The 26,085-nt window shown below is 40.2% G+C and overlaps 2 protein-coding genes across 2 annotated transcripts in view; both read right to left on the bottom strand.

Annotated features, from left to right (window-relative positions):
* LOC116885380 (cytochrome P450 3A1-like) overlaps positions 1-24,520 on the bottom strand; it is a 34,949-nt gene extending 10,429 nt beyond the window's left edge. Inside the window, 11 exon segments of the mRNA XM_032886661.1 lie at positions 1,506-1,656; positions 9,338-9,500; positions 11,152-11,378; positions 13,798-13,958; positions 19,321-19,390; positions 20,275-20,402; positions 22,095-22,243; positions 22,523-22,605; positions 22,685-22,798; positions 24,427-24,438; positions 24,440-24,520. Coding sequence (XP_032742552.1) covers positions 1,506-1,656; positions 9,338-9,500; positions 11,152-11,378; positions 13,798-13,958; positions 19,321-19,390; positions 20,275-20,402; positions 22,095-22,243; positions 22,523-22,605; positions 22,685-22,798; positions 24,427-24,438; positions 24,440-24,481 — 1,300 coding nt within the window. The 5' untranslated portion in view covers positions 24,482-24,520.
* Positions 1-26,085, bottom strand: part of Agbl4 (ATP/GTP binding protein like 4) — a 1,249,712-nt gene that overhangs the window by 1,028,250 nt on the left and 195,377 nt on the right. The window lies entirely within an intron of this gene.

The raw sequence follows: 26,085 nt of genomic DNA, 5'->3' as shown, positions 1-26,085 counted from the left end.
CAAATATCCATTTTCTAATTCATGTCCACAAAATAAAGGGAATTCTCTATTTGTAATAATTTTAAACTTTATTTTTAATCTATATATGTGCAATTATATGTTTTCTTCTCATTCCCTCTCATATTTCCAGAAAGTGACCTCCTCACTACAAGTCCCCTTTCCTTTGTTTATTTCTTTTGGTTTTGTTTGAGACACATAGGTTAATCAGAATTATCCACTGGACTCTGGGTACTGAGATCTCTGGTGGACCATGCTGGGCTTAAGAGGGGAACACATCTAAAGAAAATGCTTTTCCTCCAGGAGATTCCATCAGTAGCCAGCGTTTCCAACTGGGAGGGGCGCAGGGGCTCCATATATGCCCTCCCTCACCATCGTGGACTGACCGATGGCAAGTGCAGGCTTGTAAACCTACTTACCCAGGAAAGCAGAGCTGCCGCATGGTTATAATCATTATGTTATACCTAAAAAGACTTTGCGATTTGCCCATTCCTCCGTCTTTCCTAGTGATTGGATTGGTTGATTGATTGATTAATCCATTTGATTGATTAAAGTTTTTCATTTCTGAGACAGGATCCCACTACAGCTTCCCTTCTGTTCTATAATTCATCAAGGTAGAGAGACTGACTTTAAATCTCCAAAGAGATCAATAAGCTGCCTCCCAAGTGCTGGACTAAGATGTCCAGCTCCCACATCTAGTTTCCCCTCCCATAGTTTAAATCATCACCAATTTTTCCACCTTTACATTTCTACATATCTCCAAGCCTTAGATGTAATAGAGTAAATGCCTCATTAGTGCTGAATCACCTACCTATTACTTTTAAGCTTATAGTGGCCAAGAGTCTTTGCAATTACTAACACTCTGATTGTATTATTGCAGAAGCTTCTCTGACTGACAATGAAAGTAGTATTTGCTAACAGTACATTACAATGCAAAATAAATAAGAAGTTAATTGCGAATTAAATAATAGGCTCTATTAAGGTCGCATAGAGAGAAGCCCAAGGTGTCCCCTACAACTGGAGCTCCCCGGGACCATGTAAGACCAACTTATCTAGCTGCAAGTGACTCACCCTGTGAACTGGACACACAGAGGCAGAACTGTATAAGGCCTTTATTTTCTGGGAGTCCTGTGGAGAGGGCCTTCATTCCAGAGAGAGAGACCAGGACCTTCAGGTAGACACTCCTGAGGCTTGAAGGAAACAGACCATAAACAGTTTTCCCCTGCCCAAATCCCGTGAAGGGAAACTGTGCAAACCCTTTCAGAGAGGCAGACACGGGACCTGCCTGAAACCATTGAACTCTGAAGACTGCAGGATAAATAGTTCTCTGCACACATTACTGATTCCAGGGAGAAAACCCCTTCAGAGAGGCAGACATCTGGAAAACCAGAAGAGACCCGTGCACGGAGGAAACACCAAAGGTCCCTGAATTAGCTCCCGAGGGCGGCACAGATCTTCCAAGTTGCTGCCACTACAGAGAGACCCAAGGGTAGCACCCCTGAGCTAACTTGAGCCCCTGGACCAGGTGGTAATACTAAACTTTTCTGCTGCGAGGAGCTGCTCAGGAAATTCAAGACACAGGTCGTATTGGTGAACAGCGAAGACCCAGAGAGGAAAATCTACACGCCCAAAGTGGAAACACTCTGTCCCCATAACTGACTGAAAAGAGAGAAAAGGGTTCACAGCACTCCTGTGATAATACAGGCTTATAGGTCAGCCTTCAAAATCTATATTTGATCATGATGTTGAGAACAAAGTTCAAGAAAGACATGAAGAACCCCTCAGAGAAACACAGGAAAACAAAACTAAACTACAGTGGAACCACAGAGCCCATCCCAAAAAATTCAAAAAGGAATTCCAAAATATAAAAAACAAGATAGAAAATCATATTTGATCATGAGTCACAAAATCCCTAAAAGAATTCAGAAAACATAAGAAAACAAGTAGGCTTCACAGAGAGGAGATCAAAATCCTGAAAGAATTCCAGGAAAACATAAAAACAAGTAGAAGCCCATAGAGAGAGTCAAAAATCCCTGAAAGAATTCCAGGAAAACACAACTCAAACAGTTGAAGGAATTAAAATGGAAATAGAAGCAATCAAGAAAGAACACATGGAAACAAACCCTGATATAGAAAACCAAAAGAAGAGACAAGGAGCTGTAGATACAAGCATCACCAACAGAATATAAGAGATGGAAGAGAATTCAGGAGCAGAAGATTCCATAGAAATCATTGACCAACTGTCAAAGATAATGTAAAGCGGAAAAGCTACTGGTCCAAAACACACAGGAAATCCAGGACTCAATGAGAAGATCAAACCTAAGGATAATAGGTAGAAGAGAGTGAAGACTCCCAGCTCAAAGGACCAGTAAATATCTTCAACAAAAATCATAGAAGAAAAACTTCCCTAACCTAAAAAAAAAAAGAGATACCCATAGGCATACAAGAAGCCTACAGAACTCCAAATAGATTGGACCAGAAAAGAAACACCTCCCAATCACATAATAGTCAAAACACCAAACGCACAAAGTAAAGAAAGAATATTAAAAGCAGTAAGGGAAAAAGGTCAAGTAACATATAAAGGCAGACCTATCAGAATCACACCAGACTTTTCGCCAGAAACTATGAAGGCCAGAAGATCCTGGACTGATGTCATACAGACCCTAAGAGAACACAAATGCCAGCCCAGGTTACTGTATCCTGCAAAACTCTCAATCAACATAGATGGAGAAACCAAGATATTCCATGACAAAACCAAATTTACACAATATCTTTCTACAAATCCAGCACAACAAAGGATAATAAATGGTAAAGCCCAACATAAGGAGGCAAGCTATACCCTAGAAGAAGCAAGAAACTAATCGCCTTGGCAACAAAACAAAGAGAAGAAAAGCACACAAACATAACCTCACATCCAAATATGAATACAACAGGAAGCAATAATCACTATTCCTTAATATCTCTCAACATCAATGGCCTCAACTCCCCAATAAAAAGACATAGATTAACAAACTGGATACGCAACGAGGACCCTGCATTCTGCTGCCTACAGGAAACACACCTCAGAGACAAAGACAGACACTACCTCAGAGTGAAAGGCTGGAAAACAACTTTCCAAGCAAATGGTCAGAAGAAGCAAGCTGGAGTAGCCATTCTAATATCAGATAAAATCAATTTTCAACTAAAAGTCATCAAAAAAGATAAGGAAGGACACTTTATATTCATCAAAGGAAAAATCCACCAAGATGAACTCTCAATCCTAAATATCTATGCCCCAAATACAAGGGCACCTACATACGTAAAAGAAACCTTACTAAAGCTCAAAACACACATTGCACCTCACACAATAATAGTAGGAGATTTCAACACCCCACTCTCATCAATGGACAGATCATGGAAACAGAAATTAAACAGAGACGTAGACAGACTAAGAGAAGTCATGAGCCAAATGGACTTAACGGATATTTATAGAACATTCTATCCTAAAGCAAAAGGATATACCTTCTTCTCAGCTCCTCATGGTACTTTCTCCAAAATTGACCATATAATTGGTCAAAAAACGGGCCTCAACAGGTACAGAAAGATAGAAATAATCCCATGCGTGCTATCGCACCACCACGGCCTAAAACTGGTCTTCAATAACAATAAGGGAAGAATGCCCACATATACGCGGAAATTGAACAATGCTCTACCTAATGATAACCTGGTCAAGGAAGAAATAAAGAAAGAAATTAAAAACTTTTTAGAATTTAATGAAATGAAGGTACAACATACCCAAACTTATGGGACAAATGAAAGCTGTGCTAAGAGGAAAACCATAGCGCTGAGTGCCTGCAGAAAGAAACAGGAAAGAGCATATGTCAGCAGCTTGACAGCACACCTAAAAGCTCTAGAACAAAAAGAAGCAAATACACCCAGGAGGAGTAGAAGGCAGGAAATAATCAAACTCAGAGCTGAAATCAACCAAGTAGAAACAAAAAGGACCATAGAAAGAATCAACAGAACCAAAAGTTGGTTCTTTGAGAAAATCAACAAGATAGATAAACCCTTAGCCAGATTAACGAGAGGACACAGAGAGTGTGTCCAAATTAACAAAATCAGAAATGAAAAGGAGACATAACTACAGATTCAGAGGAAATTCAAAAAATCATCAGATCTTACTATAAAAAGCCTATATTCAACAAAACTTGAAAATCTACAGGAAATGGACAATTTCCTAGACAGATACCAGGTACCGAAGTTAAATCAGGAACAGATAAACCAGTTAAACAACCCCATAACTCCTAAGGAAATAGAAGAAGTCATTAAAGGTCTCCCAACCAAAAAGAGCCCAGGTCCAGACGGGTTTAGTGCAGAATTCTATCAGACCTTCATAGAAGACCTCGTACCAATATTATCCAAACTATTCCACAAAATTGAAACAGATGGAGCACTACCGAATTCCTTCTATGAAGCCACAATTACTCTTATACCTAAACCACACAAAGACCCAACAAAGAGAGAGAACTTCAGACCAATTTCCTTATGAATATCGACGTGCAAAAATACTCAATAAAATTCTGGCAAACCGAATCCAAGAGCACATCAAAACAATCATCCACCATGATCAAGTAGGTTTCATCCCAGGCATGCAGGGATGGTTTAATATACGGAAAACCATCAACGTGATCCATTATATAAAACAAACTGAAAGAACAAAACCACATGATCATTTCATTAGATGCTGAGAAAGCATTTGACAAAAATTCAACACCCCTTCATGATAAAAAGTCCTGAAAGAATAGGAATTCAAGGCCCATACCTAAACATAGTAAAAGCCATATACAGCAAAACCAGTTGCTAACATTAAACTAAATGGAGAGAAACTTGAAGCAATCCCACTAAAATCAGGGACTAGACAAGGCTGCCCACCTCTCCCTACTTATTCAATATAGTTCTTGGAAGTTCTAGCCAGAGCAATCAGACAACAAAAGGAGGTCAAGGGGATACAGATCGAAAAGAAGAAGTCAAAATATCACTATTTGCAGATGATATGATAGTATATTTAAGATCCCAAAAGTTCCACCAGAGAACTACTAAAGCTGATAAACAACTTCAGCAAAGTGGCTGGGTATAAAATTAACTCAAATAAATCAGTAGCCTTCCTCTACACAAAAGAGAAACAAGCCGAGAAAGAAATTAGGAAATGACACCTTCATAATAGATCCAAATAATATAAAGTACCTCAAGTGACTTTAACCAAGCAAGGAAAAGATCTGTACAATAAGAACTTCAAGACTTGAAGAAAGAAATTGAAGAAGATCTCAGAAGATGGAAAGATCTCCCATGCTCATGGATTGGCAGGATTAATATAGTAAAATGGCCATTTACCAAAAAAGCGATCTACAGATTCAATGCAACTCCCCATCAAAAATACCAACCCAATTTTCAAAGAGTTAGACAGAACAACTGAGAAAGCATTGACAAAATTCAACACCCCCTCATGATAAAAGTCCTGGAAAAATCAGGAATTCAAGGCCCAAATGTAAACATAATAAAACCAATATACAGCTAACCAGTAGCTAACATTAAACTAAATGGAGGGAAACTTGAAGCAATCCCACTAAAATCAGGGACTAGACAAGGCTGTCCACTCTCTCCCTACTTATTCAACATAGTACTCAAAGACCTAGCCAGAGCAATCAGACAAGGAAAAGAGGTGAAATGGATAAAAATTGGAAAAAAAGAAGTCAAAATATCACTATTTGCAGATATGATAGTATACTTAAGTGACCCCAAAAGGTCCACCAGAGAACTACTAAAGCTGATAAACAACTTCACCAAAGTGGCTGGGTATAAAATTAACTCAAACAAATCAGTAGCCTTCCTCTACTCAAAGGATAAACAGGCTGAGAAAGGAATGAGGGAAATGGCACCTTCAAATACGCTCAAAACCACAAAAATACCTCGTGTGACTTTAACCAAGCAAGTGAAAGATCTGTATGACAAGAACTTCAAGTCTCCAAAGAAAGATATTAAGGAAGATCTCAGGAGATGGAAGGATCTTCCATGCTCCTGATGGGCAGGATTAATATAGTAAAGATGGCCATTTTGCCAAAAGCAAAATGCAATACAGATTCAATGCAATCCCAATCAAAATTCCAACTCAATTCTTCATAGAGTTAGAAAGAACAATTTGAAAATTCATTTGAATAACACAAAACCCAGAATAGCAAAACTATACTCAACAATAAAAGAACTACTGGGGGAATCAACATCCCTGAGTCAAGCAGTATTACAGAGCAATAGTGATAAAACCTGTATGGTATTGCTACAGAGACAGGCAGGTAGATCAATGGAATAAAATTGAAGACCCAGAAATGAACTCACACATCTATGATCAAGTGATCTTTGACAAAGGAGTTAAACCATGCAATGGAAAAACAGATAGCATTTTCAACAAATGGGCACTGGGGAAATTTTCCTAAACAAAACACCAATGGCTTATGCTCTAAGATCAAGAATCGACAAATGGGACCTCATAAAACTGCAAAGCTTCTGTAAAGCAAAGGATACTGTCATTAGGACAAAACAACAACCAACAGACTGGGAAAAGCTCTTTACCAATCCTACATTGGCTAGAGGGCTAATATTCAAAGTATACAAAAAACTCAAGAAGTTAGACTCTGGAGAACCAAATAACCCTATTTTAAAATGGGGTGGAGAATTAAACAAAGAATTCTCAGCTGAGGAATATCGAACGGCTGAGAAGTACATAAATAAATGCTCAACATCCTTAGTCATCAGGGAAATGCAAATCAAAACAACCCTGAGATTCTACCTCATACCACTCAGAATGCCTAAGATCAAAAACTCAGGTGACAACACATGCTGGTGAGGATGTGGAGAAAGAAGAACACTCCTCCATTGTTGGTGGGATTGCAAACTGGTACAAGCTCTCTGGAAATCAGTCTGGAGGTTCCTCAGAAAATTGGACATTGTACTACCTGAGGACCTAGGTATACCTCTCCTGGGCATATACCAAAAGATGCTCCAACATACAACAAAGACACATGCTCCACTGTGTTCATAGCAGCCTTATTTATAATAACCAGAAGCTGGAAAGAACCCAGATACCATTCAAAAGAAGAATGGATACAGAAATTGTGGTACATTTACACAAAGGAATAATACTTAGCTATCAAAAACAATGACTCCAAGAAATTCATAGGCTAATGGATGGAACTAAAAAATATCATCGTGAGTGAGGTAAACCAATCACAGAAAAACACACATGGTATGCACTCACTGATAAGTGGATATTAGCCCAAAAGCTTGAATTCCCCAAGATACAATCCACAGACAACATGAAGCTCAAGAAGAAGGATGACCAAAGTGTGGATGCTTCACTCCTTAAAAGGGGAACAAAAGTACTCACAGGAAAGGATTTGAAGGCAAAGTTTGGAACAGCCATTCAGAGCCTGTGCCATATGTGGCCCCACCAAAACTAGATAAGATTGATGAAGCTAAGAAGTGCATGACGGAGCTGGATATAGATGTCTCCTGAGAGACACAGCCAGAGCATGTCAAATACAGAGGCAAATGCTAGCAGCAAACCGTTGAACTGATCAGAATGGGACCCCCACTGGAGGAATTAGAGAAAGGATTGAAAGAGCTGAAGAGGCTTGCAACCCCATAAGAACAACAATTCCAACCAACCAGAACTCCAAGGGACTAAACCACTACCCAAAGAATATACATGAACTGACCCATGGCTCCAGCTGCATATAGAGCAGAGGAGGGCCCAGTTGAACAACAATGGAAGGAGAAGCCCTTGATCCTTCCAAGGTTGCACCCCCAGTGTAGGAGAATGTCAGGGGTGGGGTATGAGAAGAAGGGTGGATAGGGAGGGGAACACCATTATAGAAGAAGGGGAGTGGGGTGCATTTGGGGGCTTATGTCCAGGAAACCAGGAAAGGGAATAACATTTGAAATGTAAATTTAAAAAATATCCAATAAAACAAAAAAAAATTTTAAAGAACCATTTGGAGTATGTGGAAAGAATAATATGAGGTGATATGCAAAAGAGATGGAATATCCTTCGATACAGAGAAACAAACAAAAAAACTGGAGGTTTAATGGCATATAGGTGATGAAAACAGCATGCAAAACCCAAAAGTTGAATATGGAGTAAATAAAGAGAGAAACCTAAGAAGACGCATTTAGAGAGCGAACAAGAACTTGAAGCAAGAGAGCAGAATAAAAGGGGGAATAAAGATACATAATTTATGGAAATACAATGACTACCTGTTTTCTAGAGCAGTGTTCCTAAGAAATCAGTCGGAAACATTAAGATGTCCCATTAGGTTGAAGTTCATCATAACATGCAACTTTTTTAAAAACTAATTATATGTATAGAAGCATTTTGCCTGCACATTGCATTTATGTCACAAGTGGGAAATGTCAAGAGAAGCCAGAGTAGGCCAACAGACACCCTGGAACTAGACTTATAAATGGTTATGAGCCACCGTGACAGTACTGGAAACTAAATTCAAGTCCGATCAAAGAGAAGCAAGTGCTCTTATCAACTGAGCCATCTCATGAGACCCAGCAAATGTCTTTTAAAATACTGATTCTCAACTTGTCATCACATGGGAAATCAGAGGTGAGCTTTTAAAGCCACACTCTGGGTAAATTGTGTTAGAATTTCAAAAAAGATCAGGCATCTTGAGTTTCTGGTTTCTTTTTGAGACACATAGCCCATGTTGGCTTCAAATATGCTAAGTGGATAAGGGCTTCTTGAAATTCTGATCCCTAGCCTCTAACTCCTGACTACAGATTTACAGGTATATAATATCACAACTTATTCAGGACATTAAATTAGAAACATAGACTTGTTCATGACAGGTAAGCATTTTGCCAGCGGAGAAACATCTCAGACCCCACGTATGAGTTTTAAATAGATTCTAATCTCCATAGACTGGTTGAAAAGACTGGGAGAAGGGGGCTTCTGTGAGCTCTGAAAGAAGAGTGCAACATGCGACAAACATTGAAGACATAAGCATTGTACCTATGACTGTCACATGACATACCATTCTCCAGTGGACATGACTAGAATTTCAAACATAATGCATGGAATCCTGTCACACTGACCTACACTGACTCTTTGTGATATTAAGTTCTATTCTCTACAGACATAGGACAAAAGGCTCCTTAGTTAATACCTGGATACAAATAGCTCATTTGGCCAGAAAACAAATTATTAAACCTCAAACATACATTATCACTTTTATGCACAGAACATTCAGTTGGAAAAATTCCTACCATAAAACACTATTTGTAGAAATAGTTTTTCCCTCACCTGTGTTTCCTTACAAGGCTGGAAGGAGAAGTTTTGCAGAACTTTAGTGAGAGCGAGTTTCATATTCATGAGAGCAAACCTCATGCCAATGCAGTTCCTGGGTCCATTCCCAAAGGGCATATATACATAAGGATCAATGCTGCCCTTGTTCTCCTTGCTGAACCTGAAGACATAACAATAGAAGACAAGTTGATATAGGATAAAAGCATAAGAGCTACACCTGTGAAGTTACCTTTTGGCTTCTAATCAGTAACACACAGGTGGCTTGGGAAAGGTTCATTGAACTTCTGCTTGCAGATATTTGAAACTGAGAATTTTATACTAAATATCCTTTCCATTCCACTCATCTTAAAAGTGTCTCCATATGGTTGAGATAAGATAGATGCTATTTGAAAAAAATGCATCCTTCTGTAGGCACACACTAGTAGAATAAGGATATTATAGGGTAGGTGGAACCAACCATTTTCTGTTTCTTTAGAGGGCCAATTCAGTAGGAAAATTAATGCCTAGCATTGAAAATCTGGTCAAAATCCCATAGCTCCAGACATTATAGAAAAGAATACTATTAGTACTATTGTTTTGCTAAATGGACATGGTACCAAAATGCCTTCTAAATATTTATCTTTACACACAAAAATTAGTGCTGATCTCAGCCTTTGCCAGAAAAGCTTCAGTTTGCAGTGAGATGCAGTGAACACAGAAACTCTTGACTGGTCATACTGCTGAGAAGTGGTGGTGGAGTGCTCACCCCCTCCAAAGCTCAGGAAACATCACAGAGGGAGAGGCAGATAGAATGTTAGAGCCAGGGCAGGAAATGGGTGCTGTGAAGTACTGCCTTTTAGACATGACACACCTATTGCACTCAACAACTCACAGCAGCTGTGGATACCTACATAAGACTAGACATATCATCAATTCCAGCATGGGTGGGAAAGGGAGCCCATGACATGCCACCTCCCTCAGCAGCTGTTGACAATAAATGCTTGGTGGGTGAGGGAGAAGTTTTTTCCCACTGGTGTACCACTGGTGAGTTGATCATTCCCCTTAATAGAACTCCAACACATATGCTTATGCAAGCAACCATAAGTAAATTCAAAAGTTACAATAAATCACAAAAAAAAAAAAAACAGGAGGAGGACTGGTTGAAGACAGACAGGGAGGGCTGGAGAGGTGGCTCAGCGGTTAAGAGCACCGACTGCTCTTCCGGAGGTCCTGAGTTCAATTCCCAGCAACCACATGGTGGCTCACAACCATCTGTAATGGGGTTGGTGTGTCTGAAGACAGCTACAATGTATGGGATACATTAAATAAATAAATAAATCTTAAAAAAAAAAAAAAAAAAAAAAAAAAAAGAAAAGACAGACAGGGATTGCACATGAATGGGAGGGAGAAAAGACAGGGTGGTGTGAGGTGAAAATGACCAGAATCCATTTTCCATTCATGTGATTGTCAGAAAGTAAAAAGAAACAAGAAAGGAACTACATCTTTAAACACTAAAAATCCATTTGGGATAATGCTCTGTCACAACCCTGAGTAGCGCATTTCATTTCCATTACAGGAAAGGTGAGTTCCTGCTTCACATTGAAGTTGTTCATTAACTACTTAAGGAAGAAGGCAGAAAACATTCCGTATTTAATTGGTCTTATTTTCTTCCCATCTCACTTCCCCTCTTCTCTCTTTCCTTCCCTTTCTCTGCTATTCTCCTCACAGAATGGATGCAAAATCAAACTTAGATCATCTTCCTGTAAGAGACATCATAGCATACACAGGCCTGCATACTGTAGAATGGCTTTCTGCTCCTGGGGTTCTGGTACCTTTCTGGGCGAAATTCCTCAGGCTCTGGCCAGTGTTGTGGATCATGGTGAAGAGCATAAGATGGAATCATCACTACTGACCCTTTGGGTATAAACACACCATTGATTTCAGTATCTTTTTTACAGACTCTCTCAAGTCTATTAGCAACTGGATACAATCTAAGGGTTTCATTCAACACCATATCCAGGTACTCCATTTCCATCACAGTATCATAGGTGGGAGGTGCCTGGGAAGAAAGAAAAAGATTTGTGCTGAGATTTTAGATTAACTTTCAACTGTGTCTAGTGTTGAATTCTCGGTAGGCCCAAAGTCAGGCTCAGCAACTCAAAGGGCCTTAGTTAGTACTTACAATAAATTTTAAAAGGTTTGTTAAACTGTTTTATTTTATATATGTAGGTGTTTTGCTTGCATATGTTTATGTATGCCACTTGAGTACAGTGCCCACAGAAGCCAAAGGAGGGAATCAGATCTCCTGTAACTATGGAGAGCAGTCATTTTTATGCTGGGATTCAAATATGGATGCATCCTATGGAACAGCAGCCAGTGCTCTTAACCATTGTGCTATTTCTCGAGCTCCTTACAAAGTGATTTGAATAACTGTCACTTGGTGCCTGGAAGATATCTCAATTATTTAAATGTCTAGCATTCAGTCTTGTGTGCCAGAGTTCACATAAAAATCATCTGTAAATCCTGACACTGTGGCACCCAACTATATTCCCAGCAGTAGGTAGACTGAAATAGAACATGTCTGGTGCTCATTGGCTAGACAGCCTAACCAGGTTGATATGTTCCAGGTTTACCAGGAGAGCCTATCTCAAAAAACATGGTGGAAAGGGATTTAGAAATAATTAACAGTGTGTCAAAACCATAAAAGAAATGCTTTGAATGTTATAAGGACTGTTTTTAGATACACCCCCAATCATTCATCTAAGAGTTTAATGTCTAATGTGTAAAAGGAACTCGAGCAAATGAATAGTAAAGCTAGCAGCCTAACATAAACATAAGCATAAGCCAAAGATTGGAATAAATATTTGGTACATGAAGACATAGATATGGCTTACGAGTATACTATCATGTCACTCCAATCATCAGTGAAAAGAAAATCAAAACCACAAGAACATATCATAACCTCATGTGTATTAGAATGAGAGACATGTTTTAGTGAAGATGTAAAAAAAAGAGTAAACTTACACTGCTTAACAGATATTATAGAAAACGATGTGTATTATTATTTAAAAAGCTAAAAGAATAGTCAGAGGACCTAGTAATCTCACTTCAAAGCAAATATTGATAAAAAATGAAAACTATGTGGTGAAGAGGCATTCGCATCATATATTCACTGCCATATTATTTATAATAACAAAGATATGAAATTTAAAATTTGATGTATGCTTTGCTTTGAACATGTCTTACTTTTGAACCATTATCAACATAACCAAAACTTGAAACGTTATAAATCAGAGACACAATGGAAATATATCTACCAAGTTAAAAAAAAAGTTCAACACCTTGACCCACACACACACACACACACACACACACACACATACACATACACACACACACACCTGTGTGCACACATTTACATACATACAGAGAGAAATAAAGAGATAGACGCCAGGCTCACACCTTGGCTTCTTTACCTATAACTATAAATAGATAGGGGGAACCATGGCACAGAGCTGAGTCAATCCATGCAGCTTAATCAAGGTCCAGGCTAGTCTTACTCGTTGCACAGAAGCTGGGACACAACAGATCCAGCAGGAAATTCAAACATGCAGAGAGCTGAATGATAACTGTATATCTTTAATATCACACAGTTTATGTGGATGTTGCTTGCTTGGAACTCTGTGGTTCTAGATAATAGACACGCCAGTCCAAGCCCTGTGTCACAACAACCTTCTGTTGCTATGAGAGGACATATTGCCCATTTCTCCTTTTGGGGCCCTTTTATGATAATTACTAAATGGTGCTGGGAAAAAATAGTGCTGATGTTCTTGTTCCAAATTATCAAGGGCTGCTGAGACAGCTCAATGAGCAAAGGCACCTGACCAGATTTGGACCCCTAAATTTCACACAGTAGAAAGAGAAAACCAGTTCCTTCAAGTTGTCTTTTGAACTCCACACACATGATGCAGCACACATTCCCACATATGTATATACACTCATGTACATACATACATGCATGCATGCATACAAACATACATACATATACATACAAATATAAATACAACCATGTAAAAAAATGCTGGAATTGGAAAGATGGCTCAGTGATTTATGTGCTTGCTATGCAAGTATAAGGACCTCAGTTCAGGAGCTATTTAAAACTGACACATACTAATACACACACACACACACACACACACACAATATACACACATTTGTAATCTTAGTGCTCACACAGCAAAGAAAGAAAGTGACAACTGGAGATTCCATAAAGTTCAGGGGCCAGAATGCCTGATATATACAGTAACAAAACAATGAAACCCTGTGCAAAACAAGGTAGAAAACAAGGACCAACCTCAAAGATGTCCTCTAACCTTTACACACACACACACACACACACACACACACACACCATTGCAGGTGACAAGAAAGGGTCTTTGTTGAGGCTTTTCCTTTTCCCTCCTACACCATCCTCTCACCTTATTGGGCAGAGCCCTGTCGATCTCCTCCTGCAGTTTCTTCTGTGTGTCTGGGTGAGTGGCCAGGGAATGCAGGACAAAGGAAAGTGTGCTGCTGGTGGGTTCATATCCAGCAAAAATAAAAATAATTGACTGGGCTGTGATCTCCATATCGGATAGGGCTGGATGTAAGAAAACATCTCAGGTGAGTCATGTCAGAATGGACCATCACAGAGGAGATGAGGAGAGAATCATAAGTCATGTCAGGATGTCTCCTAAACCTAAACTGGACTAGAAACCCACACTCAGTGGCTATCTTTAAAATTAACATTTATTTAAGCAATCTAAAATAAAACAGGCCTATGGCTTCAATTTGCACCTCAGAGTTAACCATGTGGCACAGTTCTCTGGACCCAAATACCGCCCTGAGAGAGCTGGTGTCCCAGCAGCACTGACACTCCTAAGTTCACTGGCTCACAGGAGGAACAGGCTCTCCTTAGAGACAGCAAGACCAACTAACACCAGAGACAAACGAATAGTGAGAGACAACCACAAGAACCTAAGTGACAATCCCATAATGGCCACCAAACACAGACAATATTGCATCTGCCAAGGAGTGCATGCTGAGAGGCTCTGGCAGAGCCTGAACAAATGGTTGCAGCCAACCACTGAACTGAGAACAGGGTCCTCAATGGAGGAGTTAGAGAAAGGACTAAGGGAGCTGAAGAGGTTTGCAACCCCATAGGAAGAAAACCAACATCAACCAGCCAGATGTCCCAGAGTTCCTAGGGACTAAACCACCATCCCAAGAATACAAAAGGATGGACTTATGGCTCCAGTCGCATATGTAACAGAGGATGGCCTTGTCGGATATCAATAGGAAGAGAAGCCCTTGGTCCTGTCAAGACGCGATGCCCCAGAGTAGGGGAATGTCAGGGCAGGGAGGTGGGATGGAGTGGGTGGGGGGAGCACCCACACGAAAGCAGAGGGAGATAGTGGGTTTCTGTGGGGAAATTGAGAAAGGGGATAACATTTGAAATGTAAGTTTAAATATACATAATAAAAGAGAAAAATGTTTTTAAAAAAAAAGAAAAAAGAAAAAGAAAGAAAAAAGAACCTAAGCAACAAAAGCCAAGGCTATTTGACATCATCAGAACCCAGTTCTCCCACTACAGCAAGTCCTGGATTCTCCCAAAACACCATAAAAGCATGATTCAGATTTAAATCATATCTCATGATAATGATAGGAAGTTTTTTTTGTTGGTTTTTTTTTTGGTTTTTTTTCCTTTTATTTTTATTAACTTGAGTATTTCTTATTTACATTTCGAATGTTATTCCCTTTCCCGGTTTCCCAGGCAACAATCCCCCTAACCCCTCCCCCCCCCTTCCTTATGGGTATTCCCCTCCCCATCCTCCCCCCCCTTGCCCCCCTCCCCCAAACAATCTCGTTCACTGGGGGTTCAGTCTTTGCAGGACCCCGGGCTTCCCCTCCCACTGGTGCTCTTTCTAGGATATTCATTGCTACCTATGAGGTCAGAGTCCAGGGTCAGTCCATGTATAGTCTTTAGGTAGTGGCTTAGTCCCTGGAAGCTCTAGTTGGTTGGCATTGTTGTTCATATGGGGTCTCGAGCCCCTTCAAGCTCTTCCAGTCCTTTCTCTGATTCCTTCAATGGATGATAGAAGATTTTAAGGAGGATTTAAATAACCCCCTCAAAGAAATACAGGAGAACACAGATAAACCAGTAGAATCCCTTAAAGAGGAAACACAAACATCCCTTAAAGAATTACAGGAAAACACAACAAAATGGGTGAAAGAATTGAACAAAACCATCCAGAATATAAAATTGGAAATAGAAACAATAAATAAAACACAAATGGAGAAAACTCTGGAGATAGAAAACATAAGAAAAAGATCAGGAGTCATAGATGCAAGCATCACCAACAGAATATAAGAGGTACAAGAGAATCTCAGGTGCAGAAAATATCATAAAAAAAACATTGACACAACCATCAAAGAACATGCAAAATGAAAAAAAAAACTAACAATGCATCCAGGAAATTTAGTACACAATGAGAAGACCAGACCTAAGGTTAATGAGTACAGAAGAGACCAAAGACTCCCAACTTAAAGGGACAGTAAATATCTTCAACAAAATTATGGGAAAAAAATTCCCTAACCTAAAGAAAGAGATTCCCATGAACATACAAGAAATTCATCCCATCGCATAATAATCAAAACACCAAATGCACAAAACAAAGAAAATATTAAAAGCAATAAGGGGGGGAAAGGTCAAGTAACCTGTCAGAATTACACCAGACTTCTCACCAGAGACTATGAAAGCCAGAAGATACTGAGAAGATGACATACAGACCCTAAGAAAACACAAATGTCAGTCCAGGCTACTATATCCAGCAAAACTCTCAATTAACATAGATGGAGAAACTAAGAAATTCCATTACAAAACCAAATTTTTACAATATCTTTACACAGACCTAGCCCTACAGAGGATAATAGATGGAAAAGTTCAACACAGAGAGGGAAACTACACCCTAAAAAAATCAAGAAAGCAATTTCTTTCAACAAACCCATAAGAAGAAACCGACACAATCGTAATTCAAACTCTGAGAACAAAAAAAAACCCAAGAACTATACTCACTTTTCCTTAATAACTCATAACATGAATGGATTCAATTATCCAATAAAGAGACAAAGACTAATAGACTTAATACATAAACAGGACCTGGCATTTTGCAGCATACAGAAACTGTACCTCAGTGGCTAAGACAGACACTACCTTCAAGTAAAAGGCTGGAAAACAATTTTCCAAGCAAATGGTACAAGAAACAAGTTGGAGTAGCCATTCTAATATTAAATAAAATCAACTATCAACCAAAAGTCATCAAAAAAATAAGGAAGGACACTTCATACTCATCAAAGGAAAAATCTACCAAGATGAACTCTCAATTCTAGACATCTATGTTCCAAATGCAAGGGCAACCACATTTATAAAAGAAACTTTACTAAAGCTTAAAGTACACATTGTACCTCACACAATAATAGTGGGAAACTTCAACATCCCACTCTCATCAGTGGACAGATCATAGAAACAGAAACTAAACAGAGACACAATAAAACTAACAGTAGTTATGAACCAAATCCATATAACAGATCTATAGAACATTTCATCATAAAACAGAAGAATATATCTTCTTCTCAGCATCTCATGGGACTTCTCCAAAACTGACCATAAAATCTGTCACAAAACAGGCCTTGACAGATACAAGAAGATTGAAATAATCCCATGCATCCTATCAGATCACCGCAGACAAAGGCTGGTCATCAGTAACTACAAAAACAAAAAACAAAAAAAAAAGCCCACATACACATAGAAGGTGAACAACACTCTACTCAGTAATAACTTGGCCAAAGAAGAAATAAAGAAAGAAATTAAAGACTTTTTAGAATTTAATGAAAATGAAGGCAAAACATACCCAAATTTATGGGACACAATGAAAGCAGTGCTAGGAGGAAAACTCATAGCTCTGAGTGCCTCCAAAAAGAAACTGGAGAGAGCATACACTAGTAGCTAGACAGCACATCTGAAGTCATTGAACCAAAAAGAAGCAAATACACCCAAGAGGAGTAGATGGCAGGAAATAATCACACTCAGGACATAAATCAACCAAGTAGAAACAAAAGGAACTATACAAAGAATCGACAAACCAGGAGCTGGTCCTTTTAGAAAATCAAAAAAAGAAAAAATAGATAAACCCTTAGCCAGACTAACAGCAGGGAACAGAGAGAGTATCCAAATTAACAAAATCAGAAATGAAAAGGGGGACATAACAACAGAACCCAAGGATATCCAAAAAATCATCAGATCCTACTGTGAAAGCTTATACTCAATAAAACAGGAAAATATGGAAGAAATAGACAATTTTCTAGACAGGTACTAGATATCAAAGTTAAATCAGGATCAGATAAACCATCTAAACAATCACATAAGCCCTAAAGAAATAGAAGCAGTCATTACAAGTCTCCCAACCAGAAGAAGCCCAGGATCAGTGCAGAATTCTATCAAATCTTCAAAGACAGTCTAATACCAATACTCTTCAAACTATTTCACAAAATAGAAACAGAAAGAACACTATCCAAATTGTTCTATGAAACCACAATTATACTCATACCTAAACCACACAGAGACCCAACAAAGAAAGAGAACTTCAGACCAATTTTCCTTATGAATATCAATGAAAAAAATTAATAAAATTCCTGCAAACCAAATCCAAGAACAAATCAAAAAGATCTACCATCATGACTAAGTAGACTTCATCACAGGGAGGCAAGGATGGTTCAATACACATAAATCCATCAAAGTAATCCACTGTATAAACACACTCAAAGAAAAAAACACATGATCATCTCATTAGATCCTGAGAAAGCATTTGACAAAATTCAACACCTCTTCATGTTAAAAGTCTTGGAAAGATCAGGAATTCAAGGCCCATACATAAACATAGTAAAAGCCATATACAGCAAATCAGTAGCCAGAATCAAACTAAATGGAGAGAAACTTGAGGCAACCCCACTAAAATCAGGGACTGGCAAGGCTGCCCATTATCTCCATACCCATCCAATATAATACTCAAAGTCCTAGCCAGAGCAATCAGTTAACAAAAGGAGGCCAAAGAGATACAAATGGGAAAGAAAAGTCAAAATATCACTATCTGCAGATGATATGATAGTATACTTAAGTGACCCCAAAAATTCCACCAGAGAACTACAAAGCCTGTTAAACAACTTCAGCAAAGTGGCTGGGTATAAAATTGACTCATACAAATCAGTAGCCTTCCTCTACCCAAAGGATAAACAGGCTGAGAAAGAAATTAGGGAAATGACACCCTTCACAATAGCCACAAATAATATAAAATACTTTGGTCTGACTCTAACCAAAAAGTATGAAAGAACTTTAAGTCTCTGATTTTTTAGTGCATAAAAAAAAATAAAACTTGGGGATTTAGCTCAGTGGTAAGCCTTGCCTCCTGGGTTCATTCCCCAGCTCGAAAAAATAAATAAATAAATAAAAATAAAGAGAACCAGTGCGTTTGTTCAAGAGGGTTTCCCCAGGAGCTATTTACACATCACGCAAAGGAAAAGTAAATCTTTACCACGGATTAGGGTAGAGAAAACATGCCCAACAGGGTCTTGCAGAGAGGTTCAGCACCCTTTGGGTACATGCCCCCTGACAGGATGATTAGACATAGAGTCTAGGCAGACCTCTAAGACTGTGTTCTGGGAAAGACACAAACTACACCTGTGCTCATGCAATTAACACGGAGACCACTGGAGATGTCCATCATGACCACACTTTATGTTAGGAGCTAACTTATGCCCATGTGCATCCAGAAAATTCCATGTTGATAACAGCCATGTCTGTCTTTCAGTAACTCGGCAGAGGTATCACTCTACTTAGAAAAGCACTTGTAAAGCCCATCTACTTCCCAAGAGCTTCCTTGCCCACGAACCAGGAAGGACTTTCTTACCTGTATGAGATTCTTTGTCTTTAGAATCATTATGAGCATTCATCATCAGCTGAAGAAAATCCACTCGATGCTGGAAACAGAAGGAGAAGTTGCAAAAGTGGAAGGGCAAGGGCAAGGTCAGAGGTCAGAGGTGGATCAGAAGTGCAGAAGCATAATTCTCTCCTGCCTGAGAACATGGCTCCCATAAATTCAAAACTGTGGCTATGATTGCTTGAGTCATCAAGGAACAAAAGCAGGAGTGGCTAAATCCAGAAGTTACTAGCTTCACATCAGCCACTTTTTTACAGTAAACTACAAGAGATAGGACTTTCAGCAATTACTCTAAATTTTTGAAAATGTTTTTGAAGGAGAAGAAAATAGCATTTCCCCTTTTTAATCATTTTTATTTGTTATTGGAAAGTTTCATACATGTATACGACCAGATACGGTCATCTCCACCCCATTATTTCCTCCATCGAATTCCTTCTCTATCATCTGTAGTCTGTAATATTTCTTTTCCACAGTCCGGGCCCTCTTCTAAATCACCCACTGAGTCCAACTAGTCATGCACACACATGCATGGCTGTGGGACCATCCACTGACACATGGGAAACCTACCAGTGTCCACACCCTCCCTTCACAACTATCAACTGCCAATTGTTCCTCAGCAAAGGATAGAGTTTGGAGAGATCCTGTCCCATCTGTGCTCTTGGTCAGGTCTTATGCCATGCTGATTTTGCTTCTTTATTTCAGTCCTTATGAGTAGTACTCTCTCTTTCATTCCTATTGCTAAGGGTTAATTCCTGGCTTATTCTCAATCAACATTTTAAAAATCTAACTTCTCCTTCCCCAGAAAATATAAATATTCTTTCTCTCTAAGTCTAGCCTTATCTGTCTATCATTAGCGCACATTACCTATTCACAGCCCAACATGTTGTCAAAATGTGACCCTCTCATGAAACCACCACTCATTACCTTCTGCATAGAATCCAGGCGGGTTTCCTTCATTCTGTACACAAATTTTTTGAAAAATTCTATTGAATCTTTTGGGAACATGGAGATATTTAACATCTCATATACTGGCGTGAGGAATGGAAAGAGTACTGGAAAAGAAAAAAATAAGGTTTAAAGGAAATGCAAGTTTCATTTAAATAAATCATAAAGCAATCCCAAGAACAAGTCACCAGTGTCTCAACAAGAAGCCATCTCCCCAGGACCTGGCTCACGCTGGGTCAGAACTATACTGCTGCTTCCACATGTTGGAGTAACCAAAGCTGCCATGTGGATTCACAAAGAAAATACAAGGGCCATTAGGATGGCACAATAGCTAAAGGTTCCTGCAGAGAAGACTGACTACCTGTTTGATCCCTGGAACCCACCCTGTGAAGGGCAGAACCAACTGCTGCAAGTTATCCTCTGATCTACACATGACACAAAAACACCAAGTCACACAGACACAAAATGAACAGTCAGGGCTATACAGTGAAACTCTGTCTCAAAAATATTAAAAAAGAAATTTTTAAAAAGCCAAGCTCAGGGGGCTGGAGAGATGGCTCAGTGGTTAAGAGCACCGACTGCTCTTCCAGAGGTCCTGAGTTCAAATCCCAGCAACCACATGGTGGCTCACAACCATCTGTAATGATATCTGATGCCCTCTTCTGGTGTGTCTGAAGGCAGCTACAGTGTACTCATATATAATAAATAAATAAAATATAAAAAAAAAAAGCCAAGCTCAAGGACAGGTGACCGACACTCAGAAAGAAAAAAAATCACAAACACTGGACATAGTAACATTCGCTTTTTTTAATATTGTGCTAAATGAAAGAGGCCTGTACAGACACCCCATAGTCTATGATCTCACTGATGTGGAATGCCCAGAATACACAGATATAGAAGAAGTAAACTGGTGGTTGCTTAGGTCAAGATTCCTGGAAGGTTACAACATAGCTAGAACAGAGTACAATATGATTGACATTGGTAATGGACCAGGTGGGCCTTCAGTCAATGTTGATCCCTAAGAAATGAGAGTACTGAGAATGAGGGGCTGTTTAGTGCTGTACCCTAAATGGAGCATCTACATTAGCACCTCCAAATCAAGGCCCAAGGAACAACATGAAGGAGGGAGTGGAAATAAAGTCAGAGCCAGGAATGGGGAGCGAGGAACCATTCCCTGGAGATGGCATGGTCCTCACCTTAACTGACAGCCTGCACCTAGCAGGCAGCACTGAATTATATGGACTGGATACCGAAGCAAAGAAAGAGACAGGAAATGGGGAGGAAGATGTGCCTCAGTATCTAAGAGATATGGGAAGTTAGAATTAGGGGTGGGTATAGTCAATATCGTGTCTTATAATCTTGCAACCATGGAGAGTTCTGGATTTATAGAGAGCCAAATTTGTATTTATACAAATTTCTATTTATACAAATTTGTATTTATACAAATGAAAGAATTCTAAAATAAAACCAGGACTCAGAAGTGAACAATGTAATCCCAGCGCTCAAGAGGCAGAGGTAGAGGGATCACTGTAAGTTCAAGCACAGCCTGGTATACAGAGCAATTTTCAGGCCAGCTAGAGCAAACGGTGAGACCCAAAGAAAAATGTTCAAAAACAGAAGTAATTGGTCTACATGTCTCTGAATGCACTGAAAATACTGAACTGTGCCTTTAGGGGATGGCAGATGAACTATACACTAGAGCCCTACAATCAGGCAAGTGAGGAAGAGAAAGGCAGAACTGACAAACATGACCACAGATAAGAGCAATGGGACACAAGGCAGAAGAACCATCCACATACCTACTGACAAGAAAAACGGATCCAAAAAATCAATTCTTAAGAGCTTCTTGGCTTTCTCCACAAAAGGATCCTTCGGGTTGTTGAGGGAATCAACATTCACTCCAAATGACGTGCTGGTGATCACATCCATGCTGTAGGCACCAAACACTCTGGGGGGAGAGAGGTGCGGGAATTTAACAGATGCATCAGGGAGTGGAAAGTATTCATATTCTCAGGAGACAGGCAAAGCCTTGTGAGTATGGATCTAGCCCTTCCCAGCCTACCCACCCTCTACCCCTGCAAACTTCTTACTGTCACACTTGTTCCCTTTTAAACGGTATATAATGTCATCTGGTGTCCAAAGGGATAAGGACAAGTGGCTAGACTGTGTAAGCAGCACCCCAGTTACCCTTCATCTCCCAGAACCACAGTGATGGACCAGCACTCACTCTTTCACAGGGACAGGCTTGCCTTTCTCTTGCCTCAAGTATTTTACCAAAATGTCTCCATACTGTTCAATGATGGGGAACATCTAAACAAAACAAAAAACCATCCGCAGTTACGATGGGGACTCCAGTCACACAGGCTGCACTTAAAAGAATTTCACTCACCTCCTTGAGTCTTCCACTGGTGAATGTGGGGGACAGCAAGGCTCTATATCTCTTCCACTCCTCATCCTTAGCTACAGAGACAGCTTTCCCCATAATCCCCACTGGGCCAAAATCCTAAAGTCCAAACAAAAAGCCAATGTGAGAATGCCTCACAGGCTATGAGAAATTAGGTGCCTGCTCAGCTGCCTATTATGGTTCCATCCCTTTATACTCCAGGATTCTTTTAAATGTAAATTTCTCTGTAGTTGGAAAACTAGGTCCATGGCTAGGGAGAAGATGAGAACAAGCCTTAGTCGAACTCCAGAGCTGTACCAAGGCACTAAGCTTAGAGAGAGATAGAAAGTGAACTTGGGGGGTTGGGGATTTAGCTCAGTGGTAGAGAGCTTGCCTAGCAAGCACAAGGCCCTGGGTTCGGTCCCCAGCTCCGGAAAAAAAGAAAAAGAAAGAAAGTGAACTTGGCATCAGACAAGTTCTCCAGGTCTGTATTTACACAATGAGCAAAATGTAAAGGATGTCTTTATATGGTGTGTGTCTCTCTGTGTGTCTGTGTGTCTCTATGTATATGAGTGTACACATAAAGACTAGTGCACGTGCCCATGTATGCTCATGTGAGAGAACAGAGGTCAGGCATCTTTCTCTATAACTCTCTATGGTATTTTTGAGGCAAGGTCTCTCCTTGAATCTAGAAGTCTAGGGTTTGTCTAGAATTGCTAGCAAGCAAGCTCCTAGGAGGCAAATGGACTGAAGTAGAAAATATCCTCAGTGAAGTACCCCAGATGCAAAAAGACTCACATGGGATGTTATCTTATGAGTGTATTTTAGCCCTGAAGTACAGGGTATCTATGCTACAATCCACAGGTGCAAAGAAATTAAGTAATAAGAAGGACACAAGGGAGGAAGACTGAATCTCATGAAGAAGGAAGCAAAATAGACATGGGAGGGGATGGAGGAAGGAAACTGGATGGGAAAGGGGTTGGGGAGGGGATCAGGGATGAGGATAAGGTGTGGGTGGGTTAGAGAGGGCTGGGAGATAGAATAGGAATCTGGGGGGGAGGCATCTCTGTGACTAGTCAGAAACCTGGTAAGGAAGAGGTCCTGAGAAGTCTCTGGGGGTAACCCTACCTAAGACTCCTAGTAGCTGGGGATATGGAGACTGAAGTGTCACCTCCTGTAGTCAGGCAGGACTACCAGAGGAAAAGAGGGACAGAGCAGTTCATACAAAACCATCCACCCAAAGATGGATCTTGCTAAAATATGTTCAGGGATAAAAGAGTCATGTGGAAGAGTAGGGGTTAGAATTGGGTAAGCCAGGAGTGTCAAGAACACCACAAGAAAAACCTACAAAGTCAACTAACCTGGGACCTTGGGATTCCACAAAAGACTGAGCCATAAAAAAGTGATTACAGGGTCTGGACTTGGGCTCCTGAACATTTGTAGCAGATGTGTAGCCTAGTCTTGGGTGGTCCCTACCAACTGGAGCTAGAGCTGTCTCGAATTGGTTGACAGCCATTGGATCTCATCCCCCCTAGCTGGACTGTCTGGTTGGGCATCAGTGTGAGAGGATGCTCTTAGTCATGATGCTACTGGATATCCCATGGCAAAATGGTTCACAAGTGGGACTTCCCTTCTCTGAGGAAAGAGGATGGATCAATGGGGAGGGACTGGGAGGAAAGGAAAGATGCAGTCAGGATGCAAAGTGAATGAATAAATAAATTAATGAGTGAGAAAACAATATGACCTACCCTGTGGTTTGTAGAAGACAGAAAAGCATTCCTTCACTAGCACATTCTTGATCATTTCTGTGTCCGTGATGGCAAACAGAGGCGTTCGACCATCGAACAACCTGTGTGGGGAAGACAGCTGATAACCAGGTTCTGAAGTGAGAGCCACACACAGACTTCGATCCCTAATGCTGCAGGGCCTCACTCTGTTTATACAATACATGGTCACAGGAGTTCCCAGTTCAGCTTTGGGGTTCTGATCAGGAAACAATGGAGTCTTTATAAATTAACAGTAACGTCATTCAAGACACAATGAGTCGGTTTAAGACAAAACGGCCCTGAAAGACTTAGAAACACCAAGTGGAAATTTGCCCAGTCTAGATGTATATACGTGAGAGTTACCTATACAATTTTCTATGATTTTGAATATTTGAAATACTGCAAGGGGCTGAAGAGATTGCTCCACAGTTAAGAGCACGTGTTGCTCTTGCAGTGGACCCAAGTTTGGTTCCTAGGATGACTCACAACCACCTGTAACAGCAGGTCCAGGGATATTCAATACGATCCTCTACAATCATGTACAGAGTGACACACACATGGACAGAAACAGAATTAAAAGTATTGAAAGTAGGGGCTTAAATATTAAATACAGGGGTTGGGGATTAGCTCAGTGGTAGAGCTTGCCCCTGTGAAGCGCGCAAGGCCCTGGGTTCGGGTCCCCAGCTCCAAAAAAAAAGAACCAAAAAAAAACAATTAAATACGCCCAGGCACTGCAGGGAGCCTTGCTTACTGTGGCCAAGTCCAAGAACCACACCACACACAAACCAGCCCATAAAATGGGTATAGAAATGGCATCAAGAAACCCCCGTCTAAAGATACGAATCTTTAAGGGGTTGACCCCAAGTTTCTGAGGAACATGCGCTTTGCTTGCCAAGAAAGCAACAAGAAAGGGGCCTGAAGAAGATGCAGGCTGACAACCCCAAGGCACGTGAGTGCAGCTGAGAAACCAAAGGCCCCGTGAAGCCCAGGGCCGTCAAGCCGGGTAAGATGCCAAAGGCCCAACACCAAACTCAGCCGTCGGCTCACTCGCTCACCCCAAGCTTGGGAAGAAGATTCCAAGCTACACGCCAAGGGTCGGAGGCTCTGCCAACCAAAGCCCAGGGTTCAAACCAAGGCAGAGGCCAAAGCTCCAGCTAAGGTCCAGGTCAGCCCCAGCCCAGGCTCCCAAGGTGCCCAGGCCCTGTGAAGGCCCCCACAGAAAAGGCTCCTGCCAGTGTGAAGACAGAGCGGACTGCTGTGACACCTACCCTACACACTATTTGCAGATTGACCAGTGTCCTATGCTACTTTACAAATAAACTTGAGACAAGGAAAAAATTAAAATAATGGAAGTAAAATTAGTAATTAAATCTTTACAAGAAAATATTAATATTAAATATTTTTAAAAGTAAAAATAATAAATAATAAATCCTTAAAAATAGAAAATTTAGATTTAAACATTATTCTACCCAGGTGCTAGTTTCAGACAACTTTAACCCCAGCACATAGAAGGCAGGCAGATGGATCTCTGTGAGATTAAGGCCAGCCTGATCTATAATGTGAAACCAAACAACCAGGGCTACACACAGAGAAACCTAATTTGGAAAACTGAACAAAAATTTTAATCTTAAGAATAATAAA

This window comes from Rattus rattus, chromosome 1, assembly GCF_011064425.1.
Source record: "Rattus rattus isolate New Zealand chromosome 1, Rrattus_CSIRO_v1, whole genome shotgun sequence".
NCBI classification, from domain to species: Eukaryota; Metazoa; Chordata; class Mammalia; order Rodentia; family Muridae; genus Rattus; species Rattus rattus.
This window is presented reverse-complemented; position numbering and strand designations above follow the sequence as displayed.